General features: G+C 40.9%; 1 protein-coding gene across 1 annotated transcript in view; it reads left to right on the top strand.

The window, feature by feature from the left end:
* Window positions 1-288: 288 nt before the first annotated feature.
* Window positions 289-25,189, top strand: part of LOC126204141 (sodium channel protein Nach-like) — a 194,085-nt gene continuing 169,184 nt past the window's right edge. The window contains exons 1-6 of the mRNA XM_049938551.1: window positions 289-415; window positions 600-800; window positions 20,815-20,953; window positions 21,045-21,175; window positions 21,322-21,406; window positions 21,548-21,646. Of these exons, the coding sequence (XP_049794508.1) occupies window positions 303-415; window positions 600-800; window positions 20,815-20,953; window positions 21,045-21,175; window positions 21,322-21,406; window positions 21,548-21,646 (768 nt within the window). The 5' untranslated portion in view covers window positions 289-302. The remainder of the gene's footprint in view (window positions 416-599; window positions 801-20,814; window positions 20,954-21,044; window positions 21,176-21,321; window positions 21,407-21,547; window positions 21,647-25,189) is intronic.

The following is a 25,189-nucleotide window of genomic DNA, read 5'->3' as shown; positions in this document are numbered from 1 at the left end:
TGTATTTTATTCCTCAAAAGAACTTTACATTTGGCTCATTGATTTCTTTAGTGTACCTTGCAGGATTGCATGCTTATCATGTTGCATCACATTAGTACTCAAATGAAACATCATGCAAGCCTTAAATGCTCTTAGTTGTGAGATAAAAAATCCATTAACTGTTCAGTGGTCTATATAAAAGCTAGCTGTTAATATGCAAATGCCTACTGTATGTAGCTAAAGGCAGAAATTTTCTATGTATTGTTGAAGTTCATTCTTATAAAATTAAATAACTCTCACACTAGCTAGTCTTATTGCAAGAGATGATTTTCCGGGTATCAGACATTTCCATCCCTTGGTTGAAGGAGTATTTAGCAAACAGTTCTATAAATGGCCTGAGGTATTTGTCAGGAGGACAGTATCACTGGACAGAAAGGTAAAACAGAACTTTAAGTATTACTGTATCTGAAGGTACTTAATCAATACAATTTTATGTAAAAATGTGTTTAAATACCTTCACAAATAATGGTTAACTAATGATTTGTATTGCTTGATTTATAGAATTTATGTGCTGTTATTTTAAAAGAATGTAAGCTGTTTATTAATTAATCTTCCCACAGGGTTTTTTGGTTCATTGCTGTGACTGTTTCATGCTATTATACTGTCATATTTACACTGGCATCATTCCACGCATACAAGATGCATGCTGTCAGTTTCACTACTGAAACAGATTATCTTCATTGGAACACAAAATTTCCGGCGTTTAGTGTATGTGAAATTACTGGTGTAAACGATGTGAAATTCGGTGCACTGGCATCAAAGTAAGAATTTGTATTTATTTTTGTTATTGGCTATCTGGGAATAATGTTACTTAGCATTATTTAAATAGTGCACAGGTATACAGAAAATAACACTCTGTGGTGTTGAGTGGGAAAATATAATTAGGGACCTGAGGATTTACACCTACAATTCTGGGGAAGGCAGAGCTGTAAGATACTCATTGTTTCATTTTTTCTACGTTATATTGAGAAGTAGAGATAGAAAACTAAGAAAACAATAGATTAAAAATCCATATAAAACTCGTTAGATATGGTATTGATGTATTCAAGCATTTCCTTAATTGACTATATCATTCTTGCTCTTTCAAAACAATGTTTCAGTCTCATCTCTTAACATTTTTAATAGTTTACATTTTAATGGAGAGGCTCAGGAATGTGGAAGAATGATAGAAGATAAATTAATGCAATGTTACTGAGAAGCTTGTTTTGTAAAATATACTTATAAGTAATCATGGGTTGTTTTAGTCTGCTTAGTTATATTCTACATTTGCATAATACAGGGTAGGCGCACTCAAGAAAGAAAAGATTCAAAATTTGCACTCTATTATGTAATTCTCATTTTAACACAGACTGAATTTTCCATTAGCAGATTAATGTTATTAACTCTAATTTTTGTAAGTAAAGTCATACCATTTCAGCTGCAGTACTGAGCGAGTGAGTAGCTGTGTGTGGGTATGATGTTGGTGTGGCAGTTATCTGTCTGACAAAGCCATTTGTCCATGGTTCAGATTGGAAGTCACTTGCTGGCACTTTTGCCACTTTTTTGTTATTTCAGTCTTTGACAAGATTTTGTGTAGTGAATAATTGCAAGTTGTGGCATGATTAGTTGTGAGAGCCAGTGCAAGAGCTGGCAGAGACCAAGAACATATCATCTGTAGTATTATCATAAGCAGGACAAGCACTGTGATATTCAAATCACCTTTTGAGATGGGAACTGCTTCCCTAATTATAGACACATCTACTTTTTAGGGTTTTCAGAAACTCTTGAACAAGAAGCAAGTGTTAAAATATACACCCATATATGAGAAAATGCATTGTTAATAGCCTCTCAGTTTGTCACAGTCATTCTTGGGAGAAGTGAGGAAGAAATTGTGATGTATATGACTTTTGCATAAGTTGGAATATTATGGAATTAGGAAAAAATCATCATATGTTTCACTTTGTATGTAGAAAGTAGAAAAGAGAAAAGAGTCTGAACCTGACTGAGATGTAAAGTGGGAGGTGCTAGAAGGTTCTTTCCTGTGTCTATTGCTTTTTATGGTGTATGAGGTGTGATTAAAAAGTAATGGGAATTTTTTAATTTTGTGGGCTTGATATACATTGTATTTTTTAATTTTTCAAAATCTTGTTGGTACACATGTTCCTGGTGTATATTTGCATTTTCAGCTGTTTTGAATATTCAGTTTATTGTTGACAGTCAAAAGCATTATACATGTTTTTGAGTGGCTGGCAAAAGTGGTTGAATTTTGACCAAAAATGGTATCATGTCAGCATCACTCAGTAATTACTGAATGAAGTCAACAACTTCTAAAGAAGGTTATACAGGTGACAAAACACAGATATATGGGAATACAGCCAAAACCAAGGCTCAACCATCTCAATGGAAACTGCCTTAAGAGCTAAGAAAAAAAATTGACAAGTTTGATCAGATGTTAAGGTTCTTCTCACTGTTTTCTTTGATAACAATGGAATAGTGCAGCATGAGTTCCTGCCTCATGGCTGTACAGTCAATAAGGAGTCCTACCTGGAAGTTATGTACTGTTTTTATGCAGAAATCCAAATAAGATGGCCAGAACTGTGGCAAAACCACTTGTGAAAAATTACATCATGATAATGCTTCTGCTCACATCTTAATGCCTGTTCATGATATTTTTTAGCAAAAAACAAAACCATTATGTTGTCTCAGCCATTGTATTCATTTGATGTGTCACCATGCAACTTCCTTTTATTCCCAAGGCTGAACAGAATCATGAAAGGATGTCATTTTGCCACCATTGACGAGATAAAAACTGAATCGCTGAAGGAGGTGAACACCATAATTAAAAGTGAGTTCCAGAATTGCTTCCAAGATTGAAAAAAGCACTGACACAAGTGTATAGTATCTGAAGGGAATTACTGTGAAGGGAACAAAGTTGATGCTGATGACTGAATAAATATTCTTTAAGAAAGACAACAATTCCTCTCAGAGACTGCTGGCCTCAGCAGCCAGAAACTATGGTTATGTGTGTGTGAGTTGTGTTTGCATAAGGATATGCATTTATGTTGTGTATTTCTGATGAAGGCCTTGTTGGCAAAAAGCTCACTTTTTGACAGTCATTTTGATGTGCCTATCTGTGACTCAGCATCTCTGCTACATGCTGGCTACCAAGTATCCTTTTCGTAACATTGAAAGTAGTGATGATTGGATCTTGAAGGAGACTGTTCAAATGGACAGTATATTGCAGAACATAACAGAAAATCAAGAATATCAGAATGAAACTAACTTTGAGGAAACTGAACAAACTGTTGAAGATGTCAGAGGTCATGACTTTAGAAGAAGTGAAGAACCAAAACCTCTGCAGAAAAGCAATAGAATAACAACAAAAATGTAATAAAAGAAGAATTTGACTCTCTGTCATCTAATGGAACTTGGACTGATACATGACTTCCAGCAAATAAGAGTCATTGACAGTAAGTGGGTGCTCAAAGTAAAAAGAGATGCATGTGGAAATACTGAAAGGCTCTTTATATATGTGCCATTTTCCTTGATCATGGAATGAGACAGTACATGAAATTATAACAGAAGGGTAATGTTAGATAAAATGAAACATATATGAATTGTAAGCAGATGCAACAACCCATAAGATTAAATAAACATAATCAAAAATGTAACCTAGGAATTAGCTTAATTTTTTTAATTTTTCCAGTAGTTCCTCAACATTACAAAAGGAGTGAGTCATGAGGAAACTCTTCAGTTCAGACTTGAAAGTGTATGGATTACTGCTAAGATTTTTGAATTTCTGTGGCAGCTGATTGAAAATGGATGCAGCAGAATATAGTACACTTTTCTGCACAAGAGTGTAAGGCAAGTTTAATTACTGAAGGTTGTGCTTAGGTAAAATGATATGACTATGAAGAGACATATGCACTTGTTGTTTGACTCACAACATTGAGAACTTAACTGAGTGTAGTGAATGAATATGATTTGTTTACATAAGAAATAGATGTACATAATGTGTTTCTGTTTGGAGAACTGACTGAAGAAATATTTATGAAAGTTTCTCAAGATGTAAAATACTCAGAAAAGGCTTGTGGGAAATGGGGCAGCAGCAGTGTGATAGCCAAATAGTGACACAACATTGAGATATGATTTCCCCACTATTTATTAGTAAGCTTATATACATGACACATGTAAATGAGCATGCAGAGCATACTAACTCCTACTGTCTCACAGGGCAGCAATGCTCATTTTCAGAGTCAGGGATGCTATGCTGCCACAGAGTACCCCCCCCCCCTCTACACCCCCCCCTCTACACCCCCCCCCCCTCTACCCCCCCCCTACCCATAGTGGAGGGCACATGAGGAGAGGCTGCAGTGGGGCATCATCTGTCAGAAGGGACATAGGCAGCTGCGTGAGGGTAGTGAACTGTGCTACGAAATCTAGGTGGTGGAATCTCCTGTGTGCAGAATCTGTCGACGGGTTGCAGAATGCGTCTGCCAGTGGGTGGCGGTCTGTATATATGGGAAAGGGTCTTCCCTCAACATCATCTTGAAAGTGATGGACAGCTTCATATATGGCTAGCAATTCATGCTCAAATGTGAACCATTTATTCTGGGTGTTGGCATGTTTGCACAGGAAAAACCTGAGTGGCTACGTGAGTCCAGAGATCTCTTACTGTAAAGCAGCCCTGATAGTATGATCTCTAGCATTGGATGCAATCATTAGATGTGTGTCTGTTGATGGGTGAGCAAGGGTTGTAGCTTGTAATAGGTATTCTTTTATTTTGTAAAAGGCCACCTACATTTGCAGTGTCCAATCAATCAAGACATCATTAACCAGATGTTTTCTTGCCACGCAGTGCTTGGGTCAGTGGTAGAAAAGCTTTGTTGGCAATTGGTTTCTGTAGAAATTTATGACCTCCAAAACCCTACACAGCTCTTGGTAGTTGTTGGGAGATGGGAGGAGGTTTATATGGTCAGTTTTCTCAGGAGTAGGATGCACTCCAGGTGCACTGCTGTGATGTCCGACAAAGGTCGCATGGGGTTGCCAAAGTTGGCACTTTTCATTTATCAGGATCCTGTGAGAGGCCAGCTTATCGAGGATGATATGCAGGTGGTCATCATGGTCTTGCTTGTTTATCAAAAAGATTATGATGTCATCTAGATAGTCATAACAACAAGACAAATTGAACAGTACACTATTAATAAATTTTGCCATGTCTGTGTCACATTTTTTAGTACGTACAGCATGTAGTGGAACACAAAGAGACAGAATGTTGTGATTATTGCAGGTTTTGGTGTCTCTTCATCTGCCATCAGAATTTGTAGGTATGCTGCTTTGCAATCGATGACGCTAAATTTTTACTCCGGTCACGACATGGGAAAAATAGCACAAGTTCAGAATGGGGTTCTGTCAACAATTGTTAAAGTGTTGAGGTAGTGGTAGTTGCCATGTAGGTGCCAAGTGTCATTCTTCTTAAGAACTAGTTTAATTGGGAAGGCTCAAACACTGTCTGATAGGCAGACTATGTCAGCTCACAGAAGTTCATGCACTGCAGATTTAGGCACTTTAAGTTTATGGGGAGATAAACGATGGGGGCACTGACAGACAGGGGAACCTGGTGTGGTTGTAATGTGGTGGACTGTACCATCCCCTATGTCACAGATTGTAAGTAGGCTAATCGGGGAGCATGGAGTGAGTCCAGAAAGCAGGACGCGATGTGGCTCACCATTGTTGTTAATGTCACATGGTATTGTCTCAGGAGCGCACTCAAGTGGGGGTTGTGACACTTCATTAACCTGAGAAACAGCACCGCATTAGTGAGTGGTGTCAAGATGATGATGGTAATTTAGTTGCTGTTGAGCTGCATGCAGTGATGCAGTGGCATACACGATTCATCTCCATAGTAGTTAATTGCTGAGGTGTTTGACATCATTGTCACAATGTAATGATGAGTACTTAGCTGCTTTTAAGCATAGCTGGTGATAAGTTCTTTACTTTATAGCTTCAGGTCAAGTGGTGTGTCAAGGGGTGACAGTGTGACCAACGGTGTTGCAGTACCAGCAGGTAGTGTACGTTGACCGCACCATGGATCAATTGCTGGCCATCCCATTGTAGTAGGAAGGTGCAGTTTAATTCTCGATGGCATAACTCGCATGGCAGCTTTTGATTTAACAGGAAAAACATGGTGCGATATGGAAAACTGGAGTCATATCTTTGGGAAATAGGGTACTGGCAGTGTGATAGTGGAAGAGTGGCACAGCATATAGATACAATTTTCACAATATTTATTAGTAAGCACACATCCATAACACATGTAAGCATTTGAGCGTACAGAGCATACTAATTTCTACTACCTCACGAGGCAACGATCCTTATTTACAGAGTCAGGGATGTTATGCCACCATAGACTTGTATGCAAACTCAATAATGGTTTATATATGAAATGAAGCAGGCACCAAGAACTTCAAACTTCACATTTGACAATTTTCTGAAGGAAATCTGGTTTTGACAATCCAAAGTTAACGTATGTTGAAAGCACTGATGATTATAATACTTATTTGTTGCTGTATGTAGGTGATTTCCTAATTGCTGGAATCATAAAAGCTAAATCACCAACATTAAGATGAAGAAATTAAATTTTGAATTTTGAATGTGGGAACTCGGAGAACCAAAATCATTTCTTGGAATAAATATACAGAGGACCAATGACAAATGTGTATTAGTCAACATGTTTATCTCAAAAACTCATTGAAAAGATTCAAAATGAAAGACTGCAACCCCATGAAACACCAATGAAAGTCAAATCCAGTGAAGATGCTTGTTGTGACAAGGTCAGATAATAAACTATACAAGAATTAGTAGGTTGTGTGCTGTGTGTAATGACAGCTACAAGACCAAACATAAGTTCATCAATTAACTATTTTAGTACACATCAAAATAAACAAACAGAAGGTTTGAGATGAATTCTTCCATTTATTAAAGAGCACTTCAAGTTGGTCTATGTTACAAAAAGGGAAATTCAAATGTTCTTCTCTGCTGTGTTGATTCTGACTGGGGAAGTGAAGAAGACAGAATATCTATAACAGGATACGTACTCCAGGTTTTTGGAAATACTTTTTGTTGGGCTACAAGGAGACACATATGTGTTTCACTATCTTTAATAGAAGCAGAATCTCTGATAAACCAAAACATTATGACCACTGCTCACCACAATGATGGATGCTGCCTCGCGGCGTTGGAGGCACATGACGCAGTAACAAAAGTATGAAAGCAGGGCAGACACGGGTGACGGATCACCCTAGTGAAGATATGGGCTGCAAATGGGCAAATCCATTGAGATAAGCAACTCTGACAAAGGAAAGATTATCAACACAGAGCATGTAAATGAGTATGTCAAAAATGGCGAAGCTGGTCAAATTCATGTGCTGCTATTGTGAGCATCTACAGAAGAAAGAGGTAGAAGAGCAGGCAAACTACCACCAGATGTTAAATGATTAGACATCTATGACCATTCACAAAATGTGGGGCTTGAAGACTTGTATGCTGCATGAAGTACGATAGATGGTGATCTGTGGCATCTGTGTGGATGCAAAAGTGGTTTGGAGTACACCACTCATCATACATTGTTGAACATGGAGCTCCACAGCAGACCATCCCTACATGTTCACGTGTTGACCAATGACGTTATCAGTTATGATTGCAATGGGCATGGCACCATTGAGATTTTGGATTCGACTGTCGATCAATGGAAACATGTTGACTCTTTTTTGCTACACTAGGAAGATGGTTGCCTTCACAAACATCATAATTGAGGTGAATGGTGACTCAAAACGTGCAGTGCACCACAGACACAGACTGCTGGGAACAGTATTATGCTATGGGAGACATTGTCCTGCAATTGCGTCAGTCCTATGGTAATAATCAAAGAAATACTGACATCTGTGAACCACATGCATTCCTTCATGATTGGTGTCTTCCCTGATGGCAATGCCATCTTTCAGCAGTGTTATAGTAGACTGAGGAGCATTACAGTGAACTCATGTTGATGTTCGTCAGGATAGAGGTAAGGAGCGATGGGCGTTGTAAAATGAAAAGTAAAGAAGTTGGAATGGACCTAATTTATTCCTGTAATGATGGTACATGGGTGCCTACGTAGGGCTGAGTAGCCCCAAGAGGGGTTGCCGTCTGCTCATCAGGAGGTTTGAGGAGAGAGGCAGAGGCTAGAGGAGTGACTACTCGGGGCTGAGGTCTGAAGCTGAGAGAGTGCGGAGCTGTTTCCAAGCCGCCCTCGTCACTCCCGGCCACGTCCCCACGAGATTGGAGGGTTGATTCCGCCAACGTGCCTTGCTAGTAGCATACCCTCGTCAGCACAACCAACCCGTGGCACTAGAGTCTGACCGAGGAGCATGTGGCAGGAATGTGCCGATCACGGTCTTCCGGCCAGCACCTTCCACCACAGTATGCCCAAGCCGGCTACAGCCGTACATTATGAATTGAAAAATTATTTAATAAAATGTTATCGGCAATGATCCCGCTTGGGGGGGGTCTCCTCCCTGCACATCCTTTCTCCTTCCGAAGAAGGCTCTCTGGATGAAAATGAATGAGCTTATTCTAATTGATTATTTCATTTTAAAAAATATATGATCATTATGAAAGGTCACAGAAATTAACATCCATAACATAGTGATATCAATATGTGCCTGAAGGGCCTGAAGGAAGGCTCTTGAATAACAAACTTGTGCAGTTGGGGCGACGGCAGTAGGGGCAGCGCCACGGTGTGAGTGTGTGTGTCGGCAGTATCAGTGGTGGTGGGTACCCAGGTGATGATGAGGGACACCAGAGCACAGCACACTGAAACACTCCACCCTTGTGGGGGTGAGAGAATGCTCCCAGGCATAACAGTCACAAGGGGGCTTTTGCCCCGCAATATTACTTGAGTTCTTAAATCTAGGATTACAATGGTAATTACCCAAGTGGGTGAATGAGAACATTACAAAATGACAATAATTTAAAGAGAAAACAAAATGACTTATATGAGTGTTAAGACTCGACAATTAAATTGGGATTCCATAGACTTTACATAGAAATACAAATTAATTACAAAATTTGTTATTGCCTGACACCTGGAATACAACTTAATTCTAAGGGGGGGGGGGGGGGGGGCGTTATGCCTGATCACATGCACCAAGGTTGGCAGGTAGGTTCAGGTGTGATATTCACCTTCAGGTTGTGAGGGGTGGTACTACTTCTCGGAAGGAAGTGAAACATTTGCAAAACCCTCTTTTACAGAGGATCCAGGATACTATAATCAGAATCATTACAGTGATGATTACTGAACCAGCGCTGGGTAGTACAATGCTGGTTAATAGCTTGGTTTGGTGCCAATCAGCAATATGTGAGGCCACTCGGTCAAGAGCAACTTGGTTATGTTCCTGGGTAAGGAGATGGTTGATTGATTGGAGTAGATCTGAATCACTGGTATTCAGTAAATTCTTTAGCTTCTCATGGTAATGGAGTTTAAAAGAGAGTTCTGGAAGGTATAAGGTAAATGTGGTAATGGTGACATGAAAGGTGGAGTGCAATTGAGCTGATATCCTCATAGAAGCAGTGTATACGTCATGTCTTGAACTACTATACACTAGGCCACATTATTCAGTGTTACCCAGTACGATTCAGTTTCTGACATTGAATGGTGGCACACCAGGGTGGCAGTGACAGTCTGTGGAACAGCGAATAGAAAACTGTTGCCAACAGGTTGAATTATTGGTTGACGAAATGAGACTAGAACACGAGGACATGGAGGTGTAGTAGTTTCAGCGTGGAGCGTAAGTAATATGTTGTATGGGTGCAACTGGATAGTTCAGCATGAGAGAAAGTGGCGTGGGTTTGTCGATCCCAACTAACTATTAAAAATTCTTGAGTCTGCCAAACAACATGGTGGTGAAGGGTGGCCCAAGAGACTGGAAAAGTGTATATTTGATAGCACTCGTATTTGCAATTTGCGCACGTGATTGGCAATCTCATTCACATCCGAATACCATCCAAATTATGGGGAAGTCGGACCTCCAATGCAGCATAGTAAAAGGGGAGGTTGCTTCCAGCTTCCAATGTAGATAATGGTCGACTGTGAGAGAAAATAGTAGTGATCCTACAAGTAAAAATTTCTTGGCTTACTTGATGAGTAATTCAGAAATGACAGAGGGGGTACAACGTTGTAGCAATAGTTACCTGGTAAGTAGCAACGATGGACCAGTTCAGTCATGCTTACTGATGAAGAAGGCCACGAAGTAGAAACACGGCAGGCAACCAACAGTTTGGCAGCCATGGGGCAGCAAGGCGGCAAGACAATGGTGTAATTCAACACCGAGTATCCGCTGATCAATCATGCGTCAGCAAAAAAGACGCTGAGTGCGGAGGCAGTACTACACAGCGCAGACAAAGCATAACTCACTGGAAAAATTTTTCCAAGCTGCTATGGCACGAAGACCAAGTGTGGTTCTGCTATGGCATGAAGATGAATAAAAATGAGAAGGAATCCTGTGAACGCGGTGTAAACCCCCACGGCCTAGGCATCTCCCACGCATTGGCCACTACGCAGGGGCACCCACCCCGCTAAGGTTCAACATGGCAAGACAGGTGAAGTAATTCATAAATTTCAGAAATAATATTGAGTGGTTTTTCAGCTGTAGAAAATCCGAATGAGGGTAAGACACCTCAAGTTAACTCAATAATCCTAGGATCTTTACTTACAGAAGTGGTCAATAAAGAGATTAACTGTACTGAAGTCGAAAATGAATGTTAGTGAGAGTGAGTCTGTTGCTCGTGAATACAGAGGCTGAGCGTAAAGCCATGGAGGTGGCACAGCGCAGCTTTATCAGCACTGAGCCGGCAGAGTGCTGAGCTCAGATAACAGTGTCAGAGAGCGCTAGAGGCTCTCTTTCCAAGACTAAGACATTATAAGTGCAACTTAAAAGTAACAGTTTATTGCAAAGCAATAATAAACGAATAGCTGATGTCACAAAGACGTTTGATTCCATGTTAACAGAACAACTTAAGTGTTCAACAGGTAAATTGATATTGAATATTCAGCGTTGTTGATTAAAAGAAACTGCTACTGAATGCAGTGTATCTCTCTCGCAAAATATCATGCAAGATGTATCACCTTGGCATGGATACTACGTGGAATGAAGTGATCTTAGAGGAAGTGGAGTACCATCAATTGATGTCTTTATCAGAGAGGTTAACCCTCGCATATAGGTTCAGGTTAAAGTTGTTTAAAAGAAACTGCTACTGAACATGACGTACATATGTATGTACTTCCCTTTCCCCTTCCAAAGAGCGGAGGGCATAAATGATAAAAGCCTTGTTCGTGTACTTAGTATATGACAATACAGGTCTGGTAACATCAACAAGTTACACCAAGGTGTGTAAATATGAACAGTGCAAGTGTGTTGTAAGTGTGTTATTGTGAGTATGAAGTGTTGTGTAAATGTGTGACTAATGGTAGCTGATGGTGGATATGAATTGAAGGCCAATAGGTGCTATCAGAGATACTTCCAGTCAAGAAAATAATGAAAATTAAAAGGGAATACCGAATATGACACAAAAATGACCATTACCATAAAGTGTATTAAACATCAATCATAACTATAAATTGATAATAACAAAACATGACAGTGAAGTAATAATAATTGACAAGAAATAAAATAAAGGGAATATTTCCCGAACATAACTTCCGAATCGGATACAAAATCCATCAGGGGATGTTGTTTTTTAGTCGGTTGACGAATTGCTTAAGGGACTACGTCAGTAGAATCCGACAGAGTGTGTGTGTTGTATAAAATGTAATAAAAGAGCGTCTGTGGTTCAGTTCATTTCTGGTTGAGTGCCCAAGGTGTAGTGTGAGCGAAAATTGTCTCACGGTAATTGATGTATGAATTGTTTTGTGGTCAACCGAGGAGCCTAGGATTTGGTGACGTGTAAGTACAAGTTCGCGGTGCAAATGAGGTACCTGCAAGTGACTCGACTAATAAGTTCAGCAGTGCATTAGTGACATCTGCAGACTTGAATTGATGATTATATAATTTGCAGGGCAATGGAGCAACCTGCGGACAGTGCTAAGGCAACCTGTCTAATAATTGATGGGTAGGCAGTGCATTGGAGCTATATGCGATACCGTGGTTCAGCGGGCCTAAGGCCGTCCATCTGACTTAATAAGGAATTAGTGCAGGCACATGGGTCTCCCATGACACATGGAATAAAGGTATCAGCAGTGTTATTAGCGACCTGCTGTACTAGGAAAACGTTGACTGTTCAAGTAATAAAAATAGCTCTGAAGCTAGAATAGCATGCATGCATAAATAGCGTCACTTTTTGTGCATGCAGTACATAACAATACATAAAATTAAAATCATGAATTATAAATCACTAGCGCTAGCATAATGACATAATTAAACACAATGACACATATTGACAGGGAAATAAAAACACAATGATGTATAATAATAACACTATAAGTAGTTGGAACGCTCAACGTTAACATGTAACACTGGCCATCTGGGGCTGGCTGCTGGGCTGTGTGTGTGTTAGTTTTAAAACTGACAATAACAAATTGAACTCAAAGGACAACTAGGCACAGTTCCCGTAGTGCTTACATCACTGGCTAATAAGAGGCAAAGTACGTATCTCACAATGGATCATCAGCCGATGTTTTGGGGGGCAAGACTGCAACAAGGGAGAAGCGATATCTTGGTGTAAATGGGTGGTAAGATTAAAAGACCGGTACTGTCGGAAGAGGGTACCTACCATGTTGTAGGGGCCTCCTCATTGACAGAAGAAGGAAAACAGGATAGAACAATGACCACGGTGGTAGAGTAAAATAAAAGGGGAGGGCAAAAAATAACTGCATAACAATCAAGGAACAATCGCCCACTGATATATGGCATCCCAATCGCCCACTGATATACGGCATCCCAGACGATTGGTCATTTGTGCCTTGTCAGTAGCGTGAAAAGCCCATGGCATTGCATTGGTTTGCCCATATCTGGCCATGTCCATGGAAGATAACGTTAAATGTCCTCATAGTTAGATGTGTATGAGGGTTAGGGCTGTAGTTTGTAGCTTATACAATGAATCAAAGCAATAATGAAACTTCTCTTATAAGATTTGCAGACTAAGGTATGCAGAATAATGTAAATCATCAAGAACATCGTTTAAATTATCCAGCTAATGTGAAACAAAACAAGGAAGAGAAATTAAACAATGAATCACATCTACTTAATATTTATGTTAAGATTTATTGGGATGTTTGAATGAATTTTGTTTGCCAGGTCTTTTGGTGGCATGAAAGAAACGAGCTTGGGGCTGTTAGCGGACACACAGTGCATGCGTAGGTGCGGAGTAGGACGTCAGCGGTTATGTGAGACGGCGTATAGCCTCAAGAGACCGGCCACTACTGTAGCGACAAATATCATGCCCTTAGTGGGTACAAGAAACAACAATGAATTAGAAATTGCTAATCATCTAGAATAAGAGTTTTTTTTAAAAAAAAGTGTTAGTTATATAAAATGATGTTAAATGCATTGTTGTCTGTCATACGCCGAGGATAGGGCAGTAATTTGGGGTTTGTTTTTGTAACTACTTGGACGCGCCGTGTGTTGAGACACTGGAGGCGGCAGCGCACGTGGTGATAAGATATGTCATCGGGCGGAGCACTGTTACTGGCTGAGAAACAATTATGGCCGCTGGCCAGTTCTCGGCGAGGAGAGGGGAAATGTGGCGCAAGGAGGAGACAGCGCTGAAGAGAGGAGGGGTTGCAACAGCTGATGTGTTGCCCCGCCAACAGCTGGTCCCGTAAATAAAGCTTACGAGGCATATGCATTTCAAGTCCTGGCTTTTTCTGTTCCGATTACTTACAGTTAGCTGCAGCAAATACATAACTATGACATATAGCACAATACACTAGACGTCAACGTAACAAGTATTAAGAAAAACTCAGAGTGAAAACACTCCACATGTACTGGTTTGCCAAATAGATGGCAATAGATGACATTGAAGAATATTATTCAGAGTTAGCAGCCGCGGTACTGCCAACACAAAGTGTAATGGTTACATTTGAAGCAAGTCAGTTGCGTGACGTCTAATGCGTGGCATTGCTTGCAAAACATAAAACATAGTCATACATATAAAAATGAGCAAAAATAAATGACAAGACTTGAAATTGGCAATTGAGAATGGCTGGGAACTCCGTGGTGGCCAGGCATGTCTTGCTTCCAAGTCCCTGGAGAAAATGACTTAAACTAAGCTGCAATAAAACATAACATAAAACACTAATTAAGTGTGATTGATCACGCGACCTCAAAGCATAAGGGCGTCGATTCTGCAAGGTGTATCTTGGACAACCCTGTGGAGGTAATCTCCTCCATTTTTCTTTCATCTTTGTTCCACTTGAGTTGGAGGTGACAGGCGGATCGGGGGCTGCGATCTGTTGTGGTGACACAGCCCTACCGTGGAAAGGTTGCAGGCGGTCAAAGTGCACTATCACTGTACAATCGGTTAATTGCAGTTCTACATTGACTGGTGAGGTCAACCATACAATCTAATATGGGCCTTCAAAGTGGGGAGAGAACTTTTTAGTTGGTCCCTTTTTGATTGCTGGGTTTCGTAGTAACACTAAATCACCTGTTTGATAAGTTGGTAAAACAGCATTTTTGTTCTGCCTGTGCAACTATTTATTAGTAGCTTTGATATTATTCCTCTTTAACTTATTCCAGATCGCTTTTAGCCGGCAGGCTAAACCTTTTACTTCCTTTATTTCTACACCCTGAGGTAGTGTGTCTATTTCGAATGGTTAATTCATCGGCCGTCCAAACACAGCTTCGTAAGGGGTATTCCTCATGGATACATGTATTCGGGTATTGTATGCAGAAGAAATATATGGTACATATCTGTCCCAATCAGCGTGCATTTTTGCAACATAGGATAACATTTTGCAAACTGTACAGTGTACACGTTCAATGCGACCGTTGGCTTTAGGATGGAATGGAGCTGTACGCCATTTTTTGATTCTTAGCAATTTACAAACTTGTACAAATAGAGCAGACGTGAAATTGGTTCCTTGATCCATTAAAATGGCATCAGGACTTCCAAAAGGTAGTATCACATGATTTACAAACTCTCTCGCCACAGTACACCTGTCATGTCTGCGAGGGGAACCAAAATTAGATAACATGAAAAGTGATCAATAACAGACAAAATGCATTTGTTACCTTGTTGTGACTGTGGACAGGGACCTAGGATATCTAAAGAAAGAATTTTGAAGGGTGAAGATGCCTGAGGAAGTGTTTGCAGCGGCACTTGCGTATGCCTATTTTGTGCTTGTTGTGCACATGGCAGGCAAGATCTTACATACCTGTCCACGTTACGTTGTCAGTATTGCCACCAATAATGTGTCACAATTCAAGTGTTCGTAGCACGTTTTCCATTGTGACATGCTTGGATTGTATCATGGCATTGCCGTATTATATGCTGCTGCAAGCATTCCGGTATTACCAAACAATTTCCATGCGGAGTTTTTCGGTACAAAAGGTCGTCTATTACTTCAAATTCTGGCAAGGTGGCATATCTTTGACATTGAACATCCACCTGCTGTGCTTCTTTTAACTCTTCAATTGATACCTCATCTGATTGAATGACATGCACTTTTCTGCTTAAAGGATCAGCATTTTGATGCAACCGACCAGGCTTGTGCCGAACTTCAAAATCATATTCTGACAATTTCATAGCCCAGCACATAAGTTTGCTGCTAGAGTACTTAAGATTCAATAACCACTGCAGAGCAGAGTGATCAGTAAGAACTGTAAACCTGCGACCATAAAGGTAACATCTAAAATAATTAATTCTAAAAAGAAGGGCAAGCAATTCCTTTTCTGTAGTACTGTAATTAGTGTCTGCTTTATTCAGTTGATAAGAGGCATACCCAATGTGTTTTTCCTCACCATCTTGCACTTGGCTTAGGACACATCCTACAGCAAAATCAGATGCATCACAAGATAAAATAAAAGGTTCAGCGAAGTCTGGGTAAACAAGTAGAGGTGAACTAGTTAAAATAGTTTTCACTGTTTGAAAGGCGGTCAAACATTCATCCATCCACACAAAAGGAGTATCCTTTTTCAACAATTTAGCAACAGGTTTGGTAATAGTAGGATAATCTTTAACAAAATGGCGGTAATAATTTGCAAGACCAAGGAAGGATTGTAATTCCTTTAAATTTGTTGGAATAGGAAAAGTGTCTACTGCTTCAGTTAATCGTGGATCTGGCTTGACTCCACTGGAACTGATGACATGACCTAAATACTGCACTTGTGATTGAGCAAAAGAACATTTTTCTAATTTTAAGTTTAAATTAGCATTTTGCAATTGCAACAGTACACTGTGTAGATGTTCAGCATGTTCAGAAATGGATTTTGAAAATATAATTATATCATCAAGATACACAAGGCACATAGTAGGTTTCAACCCATGTAATAGCAGATCTGCAAATCGCTGAAAGGTTGCTGGCGCGTTGCGAAGCCCAAAAGGCATCCTTAAGAATTCATATAAGCCACCAGGAACTACAAAAGCTGTCTTAGTTCAATCTTGAGGAGCAATTGGAATTTGGTGATAGCCTCCACGCATTTATAATGTTATAAAGTACCGGCAATTGCCCAGACGATAGGATTTTTCTCTGTCTATCGTTTTCTTTGGAATGACTACAATTGGGCTAGACCACACACTAGAAGAGGGTTGTATTATTCCTGCTTCTATTTGCTGTTGTATAGTTTCCTCTACCAGTGACTGAAGATGGTAGGGAATTCGGTACCCTTTTTGAGCTGTTGGCCTAGCATTTCCGGTAGGAATCTCATGTTGGATTAGATCTGTTGCTGGTAAATATTTCCTGTCTTCAAACAGCCATGAATACTCATTCAATACTTCATTTATTAGCTTTTGTTCATGCAGTGGTAGGTGACTAAGCTTAGCTTTAAACTTATCTGCCAGATGTGACGTGATTGTCAAAAGGTGTTGAGAGGCAGCAGCAGTCTTTTTCTTTTTCATAGAAGGGGTTTTCATTGGCAACTCATCTTCTGTGGTAACCTGCAAGCTGGCTAATACTGTACCACGCGGTATTAAAGCTTGCTTGTGACTAAAATTGTCTAAACACACGGGTACACAGTTTTCTTTCTGTACTTGATGCGCTTTGCACAGGCTATATTTTATGTGGACCTGCATCTGGTCAAGAGTTTCATTCTGGCAGAGTGGGTCTACAAAGAAATGAACCTCTTCAGATTCACGTATCCCAACAGGCACCCAAAGGATCTTTCCTGTGCTTTCTGGTATCTCCATGGGATTATCGGCTTTTAGCATCATTACGGAAGACTCCAAAACTTCGGAAACAGATCCCTTTTTCCAGCTTTGGACACCCACAACGTGCAGTCACGTCCAAAATGGTGCACGTTGTCACCGAGTTGGACGGTATTTAACCTATAGTCAATAACCCCCTGGAAATGACGCAGAAAGTCACTTCCCAGGATGATGCCATAATCCGTGCGCTTGTTCCGTACAACCTTCATCGTAAAAGCATATTCTGTGGAGTCCAACATGAACTCAATGCAACAGCTGCCATCAGGTTTCACTATGCCGGGACCAATAGCACTGATATGGTACTGTGGCGGTTGCAATGTTCTTTTATCTCTCTTCGGTAAAAATTCCAAGCTGATCTGTGCGCCTGTGTCATTTAGCACGGGTATTGGTTTGTGGCCTCTAACACCATCGACAACCACGCTTGCCACCTGCGTGATTCCCTTATAAGCTAGTGGGGTCACTATTTTTAATGGGGGCCGGGAGGGGTGGCACTTCCTGCCCCGTGGCCGCTTCCCAAATTGTGTGGTTGATTTGCATTTCACCTGGAATTTGCAGGCAATTGTGGCCTACTATTTGGACAATGCACGCTTTGGTAACCCATGTTCCTGCACCTATGACAATATGGCACGCGACATTGCTCTGCCACATGTCCTTGTCTATTACAGGGCCCACACTTAGTGTCATTCGAAAAGACATGTCGGGGCTCGCTTTGCCGTGTAGAGATGGCCACAAATCGGTTCGCCTCCTCTCTCAAGAGTGCTAATCACACGGCTTCGTGTAAGATGCGGGGGGAAGCTACCTTGATTTTGCCCCCCCCCCCCCCCCCCATTTGAGGGTTTATGCCACGAATAAACACGTCTATCACACGACATTCTGATTCTTCCAACAGAACCTTGTTATGAGCAGAATTGGCACTTAGTGTGTATGTGTGGCATGCGATACCTATAATCCTGTTGGCAAATGCTTCTAAATCCTCACCCGTTTTTTGCTTAAGGGTGGAAAGCAAGTCATGATAGCAACTAGTACCACGTTTGTCTGTATACCTTTCAATCAACCCTGTTGCAAGGGACTGGAAGGTAGGGGCATTTTTCAAGCTCTCGACCGACTGTACTTAGTTCCGCGCTTTGCCGGTGAGTTTCGTTTTCATCACGTTTAAGAGAAATTCATCTGGCCAACCACAAAGCTTTCTGATGTCCTGGATATTCTGAACAAGCATTTGAATATTCTCGTGTGGCTTTCCAGTGAACGCCGGAATAAACACTACTGCTGGAAAGCTCTGCACCAAAGTAGAGGTGGCTACTGCCACAGGTGATTCTGCACTAGTGAGTGGTGGAGTCACCTGCTTCGGCTGTTCCTCCACTAGCACTTGCTTAGCAACATTAGATTGTGGAGAAGCCATTTGAAGATCATCTATCTGTTGCTTAAGCTCCACGTTAGTTAAAATTAATTGATTTATCTGGGTCTGCAGTACCGAGAGGGGATCTTTATCCTCTCCGGCTGCTCCTGCCTCCAATTGCTGCCTGGTCGTTGGCATGTTTCAATAGTGTGGGCATCTACACCACCGTAGCGTCACTAGCGACTTACATTATTTGGTGGCGTGCAGACGACGGACAGCGGCGGTGTCGATGAGCGGCGGCAAGCGCGTTGATCACGCGCGGGGGCAGCAGGCGGCGGGCAATGGCACGGACAGCTGCGACAGTGGGGTGGTGCGAGGGCCGCACCCTAGACCCTGGCGAAGGCGGTGACCCATGGCAGCTACAGACGGCGGCGGTGGCGAGCGTGACTACATTGTGGACCCTCCCTGGCTCGCATCCGGCGGCGAACTGCATCATGCTTGTGGCACGCTAGTGCATGGCCATGCACATTCTGCAACGTGGGTGACTGGCTGGCACGCGCATGGCACGCTGCAGCCTCACCACATTCGGTCTAGTTTCCTTTACCTGCTCAGCCTCGGCCCCTTTGTCGTACTCACACTCAACTGATGAGTTTATTTTACAGCCGTAGGGTGGGTCATATCCCACTTCTGACACCACTTGTTCATTTGGATAGAGGTCAGGAGCGGTGGGCGTTGTAAAATGAAAAGTGAAGAAGTTGGAATGGACCCAATTTATTCCTGTAATGATGGTACATGGGTGCCTACGTAGGGCTGAGCAGCCCCAAGAGGGGTTGCCGTCTGCTCATCAGGAGGTTTGAGGAGAGAGGCGGAGCTGTTTCCAAGCTGCCCTCACTGATCCTGGCCGCGTCCCCACATGATCACACGATTAGTCTCTGATTGGAGGATTGATTCCGCCAACATGCCTTGCTAGTAGTGTACCCTCGTCAGTGCAACCAACCCATGGGACTAGAGTCTGACCGAGGAGCACGTGACAGGAATGTGCCGACCACAGTCTTCCGGCCAGCACCTTCCACCACAGTATGCCCAAACCAGCTACGACCGTACATTATGAATGGAAAAATTATTTAATAAAATCTTATCAGTAATGATCCATCTTGGGGGGTGTCCTCCCTGCACAGATGTCTTGAAAATCAAATTCATCTGATGTGAATCTTGTGGAAACCATCTGGGTCACTTTTGGGAGCCATAACTGCTTATGCAAATCAGCAGCCCATTGTTTAAGAGAATTACATGATTTGTACATAGACATCTAATGCTGTTTACCTCCACAAACCTGCCAACAAACTGTCAGATCCCTGATATGCTGAGTCAGTGATGTATTTCATTCTAAAGATGCACAAACAAGCTATTAAACAGGTGGTCATAACGTTTTGGCTCATCAGTTTATATTGCTTTGGCAGCAGCTACAACAGACAGTCTGTGGCTGAGAATCTTCTTGAAGAATTAAAAATATATGTGAAAACTCCAACAGTTTACAAAGATAATCAGTCACATCTATTACAGAAATGGGAACATAGATGATTGAAGCATGTGAATGTTAAATTTAATTTCATACGTCAGCTGTATAATGAAGGACATCTGAATGTTCAATACATTAGCTCTGAGGAACAAGTGGTAGATATTTCAACAAAAGCATCTATGTGTGTACAGTTCAATAGACTGTGTACAAAGATGAGCATATTGAAATTTGCAGATACGTAATGAAATTATCAAATTGAGGAAGTGTGTTGCAGTAATGACAAAATTAATAATTGTGCTTTGACTTATTATCTCTATGTTTTCTATATGTTCTTTCCTCTGTGGTTTTTCTTCTGTCTGTACCTTGTCTTCATGGTTGTATTACAGTTGTAATTGTAATTGTAGTTGCAATTGTTATTACATCTCTAAATACCTGGTAATTTCTACCATTACTAACATTACTTAATCATTTTGCAACTGCTTTGTTTTATAACAATGTTCTTGTGTGCTGTTTTTAACTGAGGCAATGAATTATTTTACAGAAAATTTAGAGGCAAAATTGATTACAACCAGATTGATTACTGGGAAAATATAGCCTTTTACCAGGGATCGATTATTGAACACAAGAAGTGTTCTGGTGATGTTAACTGCTCTACAAATTATGAAGAAATAATTTGGGAGGTATATACACTTTAGTCTGAAGGAAGCAGGGGAACATCCACCAAACTCTTAGCTGCTTGTCTCTCACTCAATTTTATTTTTGTTTTTCCAGTTTAGATACAGATGTAACAAATTACTTTATGACTGTCACTGGAATGGTAAACCATTTGACTGCTGTCAAAATTTCCTGCCTCTACAAACAGAAGTGGGTCCATGTTTCTCCATTAATTCTGAAAATACCAGGTAACACTTATTAAATTTTGTATAGCAAACAGTTTCATCATTTTTCTCAGAATATATGCCAATCTATATAGGGGGTAGTTACTCAGGTTGAAAAATAGCAACTAATATGTGTATTTCACATTATTTGTAACAACTGGTTATTGCAGAAAGAAGAATGGATTACTGAAGACAGTTTCAAACTATACAACTGGACCTGGTTCACTCTATTTCAAAGTAAGAGCTGCTGTAAAGGTAAGGAAGATGGTGATAAAAACAAAATATGTGAATTCCTATGAAGTAATTACTATACGTTTATCAATAATATCTAAATACAACATTTCACCTTTCTGAGCATAGATTCACTTACAGATTAAAACCTGTTTCATATTTCAGGTTTACATGCACTCAGAAGGAAATGTGCCAACCAACAGTCACTCACTGGATGAAATGTTCAAAGTATTCTATCCTCAGTACCTTGAAGTGTTGTTTACGGTAATTTCATTCTTTATCTTAGCTGAGTGATATTTGTTGCTGGCAGTTGTTACATTAGAACAGATTTCTTTTTATTGAAATGCTACTCAGATTAGCTAATTAAAGTAGGTTAGATCAAACAATTGAAAGTTCAGGCTGGAATATCAACAATTATGAAAAGGATAAATTGCTGCTCACTGTAAAGATAACACACTGAATTGCAAACAGGCACAATGAAAAGACTTGTTGCAAGATGTGTGTGTTGTACTTGCAATCTCATTAGTGTGTTGCTGTGTGCAGCAAGAGGAAGATACGCACGGCCTTTAATTCTGTTCAACACTTTATTTTGACGAGAAGTTTATTTTAAGCTCACATGACAACAGAAAAAATATTATGGAACATTTGCAGTGCCACGAATATTACTAGTTTTTTGGTAACTAAGTGAGGAAAACAGTAATAGCAACAGTAACAGTAACAATTACAGTAATACTAAAAGAATCAAAGCAAATTATTAAATTCATGGAGCACATTCTGCAGCAAGGAGAAAGCATCTCACAGTGCTCCTGGCAGTCAGTGCACGAACCCTGTTGATATGGGCCGACTGATCAGCTCATTAACTGACATCTGTTTTCGCTGGTGCCCAGTGTTGCCACACTAGCCCCCTTTGTGAAAGCTAAGTACCATCCTTGGATGATGCTAGAAGTGACATCCCTGAAATGTGCTGGGAAGTGTACCCATCGTCCGGAATGCATTTACCATTCAATTGGAGCTGGTGATGGTGCCAGTGGGGGTTGCTGCCTGGCGGGCAGAGGTTGCACCTGATTACATTGCAGATGTGAATGTGAAGAGTCTCTATCAGTGGAAACAGTATTCATCTTGCCGTCGATGATAATATAAAATGTTTTGTCGCCTCTAATGGTGACGCAATGCGGACCAGTATATGGCAATGTGAGTGGTGGTTTGACACATTTACTCGCAACATTATGTGTGTACAGGATCATAACTCTCGGGATACGAATGTTTGTGATGTACAATGGCATGATGCTTGTCGCGGTCAGATCTGTGTCAGCCTTTCTCTGAGGTGGGCGACAAATACTGGTGCATTAACATTGTCCAACGAAATTGCATGTGGGTCCCTGAACTCACCTGGAGAGGTGTCTAGATCAGGTTTATATATGTTACATAGGCTGAGCAAAACTAGTGGTAAGGCAGAGGTCCATTGTTATTCATGGCACATAAAGGTGGCTTTAGGAAATCAGTGCCAATGTTCAATCATGCTTTACTGGCAGGATGATAACTTGTTGTTGTGTGATGCAATGCACCACAAAAGTTACTTAGTTGGGCAAATAGGTCAGATTCGAACTGCCATCCTCTGCCTGTGTGGACAACCAAAATGAGCGATCCAATGTAATACAAAACTAGTGACTAGCATCTCAGTAGATATGTTATCAACTGTAATGGCTTCAGGCCAGTGCGTGAATCAGTCTGTTACTGTCAGTAGGCAATATTGTCCTTCTAAAGGGGACAGCAGACGTACTACATCAATATGAATTTGGGCAAACCATGTTGTTGTGTCTGAAAATTTGCCCACCAGTGCAGAAACATGGTGAGAAATCTTGCTGTGCTGACACTGTACACATGCTTGAGCCCATGTGCAACAGTCTTTTTTTATTCCAGGCCATACAAAATGCATACAAAATAGTCTAATTGTTGCCTTCACCTGGGATGACATAAATCATGTAGACTTTTGAAGGCTTGCTTGTACTGTAGTGCCATAGGAATGAATGGATGAGTTTTCCCAGTTTAAACCTCACAAGATAGCTTTGCATTTGTAGCTGGAATGTCGACTGGCTGAAGTTGAAGGCCAGACGTTGCATCCTGTAAACAATCTTGAAGTTCCAGGGCAGACTCCTGTTCTAGGGCTAGCTGCACTAAATATACAGTTTTTGTGATACTGCTCAGCCAGGATAGACAGTTTGCAACAACATTGTTTTATTCCTGATATATTCTGTACATCAGTAGTGAACTGTGCGATGAACTCTAGTTGATTACATTGCCTCAGAGAACATTTGTCATTATTTTGCTGAAAGGTATAGGTGAGGGGTTTATGGTCTGTAAAAATGACAGAAAACACTAGCTTCCCACTATGTATAGAAATATTTAATAAACTCATAAATGAAACTTCCTGACAGATTAAAACTGTGTGCCAGACTGAGCCTCGAACTTGGGACCTTTGCCTTTTGAGGGCAAAGGTCCCAAGTTCAAGTCTCGGTCCGGCACACAGTTTTAATCTGCCAGGAACTTTCATATCAGCGTACACTTGGCTGCAGAGTGAAAATCTCATTGTGGAAACTCATAACTCTCCAACAGTTTGTGGTCATATGTGCTCTATTGTTGCTGCGCAGGAGATAGCTTTCATGAAAAGAATGTGAGAGACTGTGAAGCTCCGTCTACATATCTGGCTAGCATCTACTACCAGCATGAGAGGTGCTTCCAAATCCAGATGTGCAAGAAGGACTGTGTCTGCTATACTTTTTTTGGCCACTTTGAACGCATTTTTTATCAACTCTATCCACAATACTGGCGTTTTGCCTTTAACCTTAGGACCAGTTAAAGCATTGGTAAGAGACTCTTGGAGTTCTACCACATGAGGTAGGTGATGTTGGTAGAAATTAAGGACTCCCAAGAATCATTACAGTTCTTTAGCAGTTTCTGGCCTTGGAATACTCAATATAGCCTCTAATTTCTCCAGTAATGGCAGTGATCCTTCTGACGGAAACCAGTGGCCTAGAAAGGTAACTTCTGTCTGGCCAAACATGCACTTTGAGGTGTTCAACACTATTCCATATTCATTAAGGCTTTTAAGTACCTCACCCAGGTTCTGTTTGTGTTCTTCTGGGGTTGCTGAAAAGTTGTGTATATCATCAAGATAAGCAAAACAACACTGCAAGCCTTGCAAAATGGAATTTACAAATCTTTTCATCCATGTCTGGGCAGCATCTCCAAGTCTGAATGTCATAAACAGGCTTTTGAGCAGACCAAACGGCATTATAATGGCTGTTTTTGGGATGTCTCTTTCGGAAACTGGAATCTGTGTAGATGCCTTTGCACAACCTAATATGCTAAACACATTTTTTCCACATTTAATGTGTAATTATAATCTTTCAGGAGAGGAACAGGGTACTGATCCAGTATTGTCCTAGCATTCAAGGCTCAGTAATCACCACAAGGATGCCATGCACTGTTCTTTTTTGGCATTAAATGGAGGAATGACGACGAAGGCCCACTAGACAGGCGAATGAGGCATTCCTTCAACATTGTATTAAATTTCTCCTAGGCAACAATGTATTGGTCAGGAGCAAGAAGCCTGGGTGTACACAAAATTGGAGGGCCTGTGGTAGTATTGATATAATGTACAGTAATGGCCAGTATTGGTTGGTCTCAGCCAGTGAGCTCCCTGCCACCATTGGATAAGCAGCAGCCAGCAGCAAGTCACACTCTTAGCTCACATATTTGTTTCATAATTTCTTTGCTTGTTTTTGGATACTTGAATAGTTTAATTCA

Source organism: Schistocerca nitens, chromosome 9 (genome assembly GCF_023898315.1).
Source record: "Schistocerca nitens isolate TAMUIC-IGC-003100 chromosome 9, iqSchNite1.1, whole genome shotgun sequence".
Classification (NCBI taxonomy): domain Eukaryota; kingdom Metazoa; phylum Arthropoda; class Insecta; order Orthoptera; family Acrididae; genus Schistocerca; species Schistocerca nitens.
The sequence above is the reverse complement of the archived record's forward strand: the minus strand, read 5'-3'. Positions and strand labels throughout refer to the sequence as shown.